The sequence below is a fragment of the Ictidomys tridecemlineatus genome, chromosome 15, assembly GCF_052094955.1.
Source record: "Ictidomys tridecemlineatus isolate mIctTri1 chromosome 15, mIctTri1.hap1, whole genome shotgun sequence".
Classification (NCBI taxonomy): Eukaryota; Metazoa; Chordata; class Mammalia; order Rodentia; family Sciuridae; genus Ictidomys; species Ictidomys tridecemlineatus.
In genome coordinates, this window is record NC_135491.1 from 10982427 (window position 1) to 10992035 (window position 9609).

General features: G+C 55.1%; 1 protein-coding gene across 3 annotated transcripts in view; it reads right to left on the reverse strand.

Annotated features, from left to right (window-relative positions):
• Nectin2 (nectin cell adhesion molecule 2) overlaps positions 1–9466 on the reverse strand; it is a 28039-nt gene extending 18573 nt beyond the window's left edge. For 2 of the 3 annotated variants that reach the window (XM_021735184.3, XM_005338200.5), the window contains exon 1: positions 8991–9466. In XM_021735184.3, the coding sequence (XP_021590859.1) occupies positions 8991–9084 (94 nt within the window). In that variant the 5' untranslated portion in view covers positions 9085–9466. The remainder of the gene's footprint in view (positions 1–8990) is intronic. The other variant, XM_078031907.1, reaches the window with a different exon arrangement.
• Positions 9467–9609: the final 143 nt, after the last annotated feature.

The following is a 9609-nucleotide window of genomic DNA, read 5'->3' on the forward strand; positions in this document are numbered from 1 at the left end:
TTTTCATTATAAAATGGAGTAAATAATCCTCTAAAAGTAATCCATAAAAAACAGCTGGGAGCTGGGAGCAGTGGTGCACGCCTGTAATCTCAGCAGCTCAGGAGGCTGAGGAGAAGGATCGCAAGTTCAAAGCCAGCCTCAGCAACTCAGAGAGCCCCTAAGCAACTCAGTGAGACCCTGTCTCTAAATAAAATATACATTAAAAAAAAACAAAACAGCGATGGGGATGAGGCTCAGTGGTAGAGCCTGGCATGTGTGAGGCTCTGGGTTCATCCCCAGCCCTGGGGGGGAATATATCTTTATATCTATCTATATCTATATATATCACAAAAGAAATTTTAAAGCATTTTAAATATGAGAATAGTCTTCACTTTCTCCCTTTACAGTGATACACTTTCCCTCCTTCAATGAACCCTTGGGGACTTGGGTGTGCCAGGTTCGTCCCCAGACCCCAGAACCCCGGCCTTGTGCTGCTAGGAAGTGCTCTAACCAGGAGTGCCTAGTGCCCCAGCCCTTTTTTCTCATTTTAATGAAAACAGGGACAGGAAGGATGGCCCTGCTATGCCAGGCAGCACACAGGAGCAAAGACCAGAGGGTTTCAAATCCTGACTCCGTGGTGTGTGACCTTGGGCAAGTCACTTAACCTCTCTGTGCCATTTCCCATCTTTAAAACGAGGATAATAATGGTCCCCACCTCCCTGGGTTGTTCTGAGGATCAAAGAGTGTTTGTAGAGCACGGAGCACAGGGACACAGGAAACTCAGATCAGAGCTTGGCAAATAAACACGGTGAGGTCTGGTAATTACAGGAGGCCCTGACCCGGAGGTGAGGCAAGGTGAGGGGCAAGAGCTGCCTGGCTCCCTCTGCCTGTCCCCACCCAGGAACTAGGGAACACTGTCAGGTGACCCTGAGGAAGGGGTCTCCAGTGGAAGCAGTTCCTTGGACAGGGACAGTCCCAGGGACTTCATGTAAGAAGCCATCAAGGAAGGCCTCCCAGGACCCGCGTGTCATCCCACACCAGCTCCACGCACGACTCCAGGTGGAAATGGCCTCGATGCTTCTCTGGGGAACCACAGAGCGTGGCGCCTGAGAACCACTCAACAGGGGCTTCCGGCCAGCTCTGTCCCTTGCCAGCCGGGGGAAGCTTCCTCCAGCCTAAGTTCCTCCATCTGTAAAACTGGGGGGTTCAAGCCCCGCCCCCCAGGGTTCCTGTGAGAATCTGGGTGAGGATCTTCCTTCCTAAGCCCTGGCGCCAAGACCAGCTCAACTGGCAGCTGCCTGCGGCTACAGGGCCTTGCAGGGTCTCCATGGTAGGTTCTGCCTTTCTGTGATGCTGGGAATTGACCCCGGGGCTCTGCCCCTGAGCTGCATGCCCAGCCCTTTTATTTTTTATTTTGAGACAAGGTCTCACAAAGTTGCTGCAGCTGGCCTCGAACTTGTGATCCTCCTGCCTCAGCCTCCTGAGTGGCTGGGATTGCAGGCTTGGGCCATAGTGCCCGAGCTTGTCTGGATTTTTCTGATGGGCAATCTAGATCCTTCCATGAAGGTTGCTAATTCACGTTGGTTCACATTTAGAACAACTATCCCTCCACCAAAAACAAACAAAAACCAAATAAACACCAAAGAGTTATAACTGTGACATTTAGAATTTGGAAACTGAGAGGGAGGGGCTCAGAGAGAGGGGAACAGAAGAGAATCAGCTTAAAAATAAAGTAAATGAAGGTAAAATAAGGCGTTAAAAAAAAAAGAAAAAGAAAATTGCTGTTCGTGACACAGGCAATCCAAGACACAAATAGTTGCTCAGCGAACAGTCTTGGGGTCCAAGGGTTAGCCCCCCAAGGACAGGGAGTCATCTGTCTTACCCCCTGCTCTGCCCCCAGCTCCAACATCTGGGCCTGGCACTCAACAGAGGCTCAATAAACACTGACCCAGTCCCTGTGCTTGGTCAGAAGCCACAGAAGTGACAGGACAAATCAGGTGCTGTTCTCAGGGCTGAGCCTCCGGTGGAGATAAACATTGTGCAATAATTACCAACACGAAAGAACGTCATGGTGACTGAGGTGGCAGGTCTTGACCCGCCTGAGGAAGGGAAGTCAGAAGGTATCCTGGAGGAGACCACCCCCGGAAGCCGAAGTCCAGACTGACAGCCCACAGCCCTGCGGGTCCCTTTCTGGGACTTGAAACTCCTAAGAAATTGGTCCTTAAGAGGCAGGCCACATGAAGGCGGAATAATGGATCCGTCAACAACTAGGGACTTCCATCCTCGGATCAGATAACGTGGACGTCAAGCCAAAGAATCAGAAGGGACAGAAGGCCACTTCATGGCGCTTTAGGAAACCATTCATCAGCAAGACACAGCAATCGTAAATAATGCCCCCAACAATGGAGCATCCACGTGCATCAGACCCTTCTCATTTTTAAGAATCAAACAGACCGCAACACAATAATTCTGGGTGACTTTAACATGTCTCTGTCACCCCTGCATAGAGCCTCAAACAAAAACAAAATCAAGAAGACATAGAAGTAAAAAATACAATTGATGATTCAGACTTCACAGACATACATGGACTATTTCATCCATCAGTGCCTGAGTACGCCTTCTTCTCAGCAGCACAAGTCCTCCTCCGACATAGACCACGTCCCGCAGGCCATCACACGTGCTGACAGACAACTGCAATGTTACTGAAGACATTGCTAGCATCTGTAGCCTTATTTGGATAGCTCCCTTCCCATTGTGTTCCCTTTTGTGTTCTTGCTTTTTCCTTGATTAGACTTGATTTTTTTTCTATATTTATTTTTTAGTTCGCGGCGGACACAACATCTTTGTTGGTATGTGGTGCTGAGGATCGAACCCGGGCCGCACGCATGCCAGGCGAGCGCGCTACCGCTTGAGCCACATCCCCAGCCCAAGACTTGATTTTTAATCAACTTCTGGCTGTATTTTTTCTTCTCTATTTCATATATATCTGCTCCTACGTATTTTTTCCTTCCTACTACCTAATTTGATTGTTAGTCTAGCTTCTTGCTGGTACAAGTACTTTAACTTATAAATGTTCATCTGAGTACTGTTTCATCCCAGAGATTTTGATTTTTGGAGGGGTGTGGGTGTTGCTCGGGATTGAACCCAGGACCTTGTGCAGAACCCAGGCCTCAAACTTGCAATCCTCCTGCCTCAGCCTCTTGAGTGTACCGCCATGTCTGACCACACAATCCATTTTGAAGGCATCTCTGCCTCAGTAGGGCTCAAGATGGCAGTCTTGGAGCTGGACTTTCTTTCTCTGCCCCTGCATGGATTCCATCAGGAAGTCCCAGGTTCTAATGCACTGGCACCTCCCACCTGGCAGATGGCAGCTGCCCCTCAGCTGTGCCCCCACAGGAAGCCAGGAGGAGCCTGCCTGTGGCTCTCTCCTCATTAGAGCAAAGGTACCCACAAAGCGCTGCCCATTCTCAGCCATCGCCCCCCGCCCCTCTCTTTTTTTTTCAGTTGTAGATGGACACAATCTTTATATTTATTTGTTTATTTTACGTGGTGCTAGGGGCAGAACCCAGGGCCTCACACATGCCAGGCGAGCGCTCTACCACTGAGCCACAGCCCCAGCCCTCTCTCTTGTTTTTTTCTTTGGTACCAGGATTGAACCCAGGGGCGCTGAACCACGGAGCCACATCCTCAGTTCTTTTTATCTTTATTTAGAGACAAGGTCTCCCTAAGTTGCTGAGGCTGCCCTTGAACTTCTGATCCTCTAGCCTCAGCCTCCCGAGCCAATGGGATGACAGGCGCAGGCCTCCCCCTGCCTGACCTCATCTCCCACCCTCTCTCCTGGCTCCCCTGCAGCAGCCACACTGGTTTTTCCACTTTCCTCCAACAATGCCTGGGCTGTGCACTGTTTTCCTCTTCCCTCACTTCCTTCGGCCATTTTGCGCAGGAGACATTCCCTGACCACAGTATCGACCATAACGAGGACTCCCTCGGTCCTGCGTTCTTCTTCCTCTTGGCCCTGATCACCACGCTGTGCAGAACTCTCTTTCTCCCCGCACAGCATCAATGCCACGCGCAGAGATCTTCGTCCATCTTGTTCACTACTATATCCCAGAGCCTAGAACAGTGCCTGGCATCCTGGAGGCGCTCCATAAAGGAGCCGGATGAAGGCGCGGAATAAGGAATCAAAGTGCTAGATCACACAGGCGGGGGTTGAGCTAAGGTTTGGACGTTTTTTCTGAGGGCACTGGGGAGCCATGGAGGGTTATAACCTGGGGGAGGAACGGGGTTAGGCTGTGGTTTAGAAAGATCCCACAGAATGGACTGGGGCAGGAACCAGAGGAGGAGCCCGACTGGCAACAGATTCAGACCCAGGACAGGAGTGCCACTGGGGTAGGAGGCGGGAAGTGTTCAGTTAGAATGCTTGGGACCTGAGGCTGACAGGCTGGGCGGGTGGGGGTGGGTCTGCATGCTAGGTGGAGGCAGGCGACATGCCCACAGGAGGAGGCTGGCCTGGAGTTAGGGTCCCAGCTGCCAGCATACTGCTGGGAGGGAGCCCATGTCCTGACCCTGATAGGGCCAGGGCACCACTGCCAGGGAGGGGACAGAGTGTGGCCGTGGGAACACACCTCCTCTGCTTCCCTGGGCAAGCCAAGCTGATGATAGCTTTATAGAAGTGTCACTAGGGTCTCTACACACACTTCCTTTTTTTGTGAACAGGGCCAGCAGAGTGGGGGCTGCCCAGGTCATTGGAGAAGCCCAGGGAAGAACTTCAGGGGACAGAGATACAGAATCTGAGAACCTGAGACGCAGGGAGGGACCAAGGCACAGAGGAAGGTCACAGTGACTCATGGAACCCTGGAGGAGGCCGGGGCCTGGACTTCTGGGTCTAAGGGAGGAAAGGAGCTCTTGAGTCCTCAGGGCTTGGCGTGCCCCCTACAAACCTACAAAACCCGGGACAGGGTGTGGCCGCACTCCAGCAGGCCCTCAGAAGCCATGTGCTCTAAGCAGTGGCCTCAGTGGCTGCCTCAGCCACTTGGTTAATTAGTTGCATTAATCACACTGGCCACCCCCACAGCGGAAGCCCAGAGCCCGACTGGGGATGAGCGCAGCAGCCAGGATGCAGGGCTGTGGGTCTGGTCTGGGTGTTCTGCCGGCCTCTGGTCTTTGTCCCTCATCACGAAGCGCTGGGGACACTGGGGCTGGGCGGGATCCCTCTGGCCTTCCTCCAGAAGCTCAGCTCTGCAGGCCTGGGGACAGGAGGGAAGGGGAGGGAGCCACCCATCTTGGGATGAATCTCTAACATTGCTCTTCCAGGAAGGGGTCCTGGGACAGATTCCTGCCACACATTCCTTGCTCCAAGGAGTTCACACCTCAGTGTCTGTCTCTCTGAGGCCCAGGTCCCCTAATTCTGGCAGATCCCGTGTCCTGATAGTCTTCTTATTCCCCCCTTGGACACTCCAGTTTTCATCCGTCTCTCAGGATCTTCTGATCTCTGCCTCTGGTTCTTAGGGTCCCTGCTCCTCTGTCTCTAATCCCCAAGGTCTATGGCCTCTGTTTCTCAAATTTGCGCGCGCGCTCTCTCTCTCTCTCTCTCTCTCTCTCTCTCTCTCTCTCTCTCTCTCTCTCTCTCTCATGCTGCAGATAGACCCAGGGCCTCCTGACGCTAAGGAAGCACTCTCCCACTCAGCGATGTTCCCAGCCATCTTTTTGGAACAGTATTATTGATATAAAATTTCCATATAATCCACCCCCCCCCTTAGAGCATACAGTTTAATGCCTCTTGGTTTGTTCACAAAATCGTGCATCGATTGCCACAGTGATTTCAGAACATTCACACTGCTCAGCTAAGCAAAGTGGCGCATGCCTGTAATTCCAGTGACAGAGGCTGAGGCAGGAGGGTCACATGTTCAAGGCCAACCTTAGTAATTTAGCAAGATCCTATCTCAAAATGAAGATTAAAAAAGGGCTGGGGGTGTAGCTCAGTAGTAGAGGGCCCCTGAATTCAATCCCCAGTATCAAAATTTAAAAAAAGTGTCATTAGCCAGAAAGATTGCAGGGAACTCTTAGCCATTCCCTTTCTTTGCTGGGCACCTCTATCCTGGGGGGGGGGGGGTCTCTATCTGCTGGTCTGGGTCTTCTTATCTCTGGAGTCTGGCTTTCTTATCAGATTCCTGGGAACTGTAATCTCTCTGTGTCTGGACCCTGGGACCTCCCTGCTCCTGGGTCTCCTACCCAGCATCTACTACACTTTCTCAACTGCTCGAGCCTTCTCGCTGGGTCCCCTCTTCTCCTCCGCCTCCTGCTCCATTTCTCTCAGCATTGCTGGGACATTAAAAATGTAACAGCGTCCCAGGCAGGGGCGGGGGAGCTGGCCCTCGTGCACTACTCCCTGTCCCTCTTATGTCCACCACTCCTTGGGGCCCCCACACGCTGCTGGCCTTGAGGTTTCCCTGTGCCCTGACCTTCCTGGGTCATGGCATCTCCTCTCTCAGATGGAATCTTCTGGGCTCCCTGCCTGTCACCAAACCTCTGTCCCTCTCCTTGGGCTGTTTCTGTCTTCATCCTGGTGTCTCTGACTGGCTTCCTGTCTGTCCATGCGGCTCCTCTCTCCATCTCTCTGTTCCTTTATAAGTGTCCTTGACCCCATCCCTAGATCTGATTCTCACCCTCTTTCCTCTTTTGGCTTCGGTGGGTCCCCATCCCTGTATCTCTATCCTCTCTGTTTATCCCTGTCCCCCGCCCGGCTTCTCCTCTGCTCAGTCCCCCTTCCCTAACAAGAAGAGACAGCCAGGCCTGCAGTCCCTTCTCCCTCCCATCCCCCTCACTGCGTGGGGCTGCCTGGCTGACATGGATGAGCAGTGAGAGCTGAGGGTGGGAGGGGAGGCGCAGCGAGGTCCAGGTGGTGCTCCCTGGTTCCCAGGAGGCCAAGGAGGGGGAGGGCAGAGCTGGGGCCAGGTCCAGGGGGGATGAAGGGAGAGAGTGCAGCATGGGGGAAGGAAAGCTCAGAAAGGAGTGGAGAGGGCAGAGATGGAGAGAAAGTGAGGGGAGAAGGGAAGAGAGGAGGAGGAGAGAGAGACACAGACAGACAGACACTGGGGAGGACCTGAGTCAGCAAAGGCAGAAGGATGGAAGGTCAGGAAGGGGAAGGTCCCCTCTCCTGATTTCTCGAGCATTGAGGGGGACCTTGAATCTTCCCAAAGGTCCTTCAGGGAAAGGACTGTCATCTCAGTTTTACAAAAGAGGCTCAGAGACACTTTGGGGAGACTACCCAGCCCAGGTGGTCTGAGAAGAGCCTCTGGATCAGGTCTCCCAGGAACTGGCTGTGGGACCCTGGGAAAGTAGCTTGTCCTTTCAACACCTCTGTTTCCTCATCTGTGAAATGGGAACAGGAAGAGGCCCCTGTTTCTAAGGGTGATCTGGAACCTTCTGTGAGATTAGGCACCAGTCAACCTTGGTGCAAGTTGGAGAATTCTCCCAGAGATGAGAGGTTGGCATCCCATCTCCCTATCGCTGACAGGGAAGGAAGAGGTGGCCAGTGCTCACAGCTAGGGGTCAAGGCTGGATGACAACTCAGGGACATCCGAGGCCAGGGCAGTGCCGGGGATTCCCCCTTAGCCCCTTTCTGGGCAAACCCTTGGGAAACTCCAGCATCCCAGTGTTTCTATCTGGGAATAAACAGCCGGCCAACTGCAAAGGGCGGGGCCAGCGCCGCCTTCACCTGTCTGCTCTCAGCCTCTGCTCCTTTGGGGGCCGCACCCCTCCCCCAAAGAGGTGGGGAGGGGCGCGGGGATTAGCCAGCCGGCTCCACCCGTCCGCCTACCAAAGCGACTCCGATGACAAAGGCGCGACCAGAAGAAAGATAAGGTCCCGAAACCCGGGAGTTCGAAACTCGGGAGTCCGGAACCGGGAGCAGCAGAGCTCCTGCCCTGCCCCTCCCAGGCTCGGCGAAAGCGATACCCGGAAAACTTCCCCAGAGACGTCCCCACTGACCGCTCACTTGCAAAGGGCGGGGGCATCCAGGCTCCGGGACTCGGCCTCGGATTCTACCTGGGACGCAGCACCCTGAGCCTCCAGACGGAACCTCTGGCCCTTGATTACACCTGGAGGCCAAAGGACGGGTGCCCTGCCCGTCTCAGTATTTGGGGTTCAGAAGACATTCCTCTGCCCACAATTAAACCTGAAGCCCACTGTCCCCAGTTCTACTTGGAATCCAGAAGACAGAGGCCCCGGCTCACAAAAGTTTGAGCCCCTCCTGCCCCCAGTTCTACCTAGACCTCGGTTAGTGACAGCCTCTGGCCTCCATTCCACCTGGGACCCGGGAGACGGAACCCCCAGCCCTTAATTTTTCTAGAACCAGTGTTTAGAGCCCACAAACTCCTTGAGGTCCAGGGTTGGAGGGCCCAGCACAGGCCCTTCCCCCCAGGGCGCTGCAGGAACTCTCATCCTCCGCCAGCCACCGACCCCAAGGTCCGAGCTCCCAGTCCCTCCTCTAGCGGATCTCGACGTCTGGCCCCTTGCCCTTGACCCCCCAAGGCTCAGACGTCCGACCTGACAAGAAAGAAAAATGAGGGGTGGGGGGAGTCTTGCCACACCACCACGACCGTCCTGCTGGGGGTGGGGGAACATTCTCCACATTCCTGAGGGGGGCTCCGGAGACGGATACCCAGATCCCGAATCACTGATTAGCCCAGGATGGGGAGGGGGCGCGAGGCCTCCCACAGACCTCAGATTTAACCACTTCGGCGGCCCGAGGATCTGACCAAGGGGGGACGGGGACAGAGAAGTCCCGGGTAGCATGGGCGGTAGGGATTAAGGAGGGTGTGAAGAGAGGGACATAGAGGGATTTTCAGGACTCAGACAAAATAGGGTGTGTAGGGGAAGGCGTCGGAGTCGGAAGGGACATTCTGGAAGGGGCACGAGAGGGGCCTCGGTGAACCGGGGGTGGGGTGGGGGAAGGTACTCGGGGTTCCTCCACTCAGGAGGGAGGGAAGGGCGTCCGCGTTTCCTTTCACCTGTTTCCCGAAGCAGCAGCAGCAGCAGTAGCGGCAGCGGCAGCGGCAGTGTCGGCGACAATCTTGACGGCGGGAGGACGGCGACCCGGGCCATGGGGGGCCCGGGAGCGGACTGGGCCGGGGCGGGGGCCTGCGGGCCACTGTGCGTGCGCCAATCGGCTGAACGGTCGAGCAGGTGCCTGAGTGATTCGGCTGCGGCCGGCTCCGGTCGTGCACGGTTCTGCCCGCTCGGTTCTGGTTCAGCTTTCCCGATCCCGCTCTTAGGATCCACGCCCGGGCCCCTAGCTTAGCTCCGGCCGTTCGGACTCGCTGACGTCACAGGACCCACCCCTTCCCTTCCCCCGACCGAGTCGAACCCGGGCTCTGGCCCCTCCCCGTCCTGGTGTTCGGACCACGCCCCCAGAATTCCACACCTGTCCCTCCCCGGTGTTCTAGGATCGCCTTTTCCAGGGTTCTCCACCCGCCCTCTCCCGGGATTTTATACCCGCTCCTCCAAGGAGTCTACGATCACTCCGCCCCCAGAGCTAGTCTCCGCCCCCTCCTGGTGTTAAACACCGCCCCTTTAGAATCCTAACAACGCTCCCTGGCCCCGAAGCGTTCATCCCGCGCCCTTTCCACG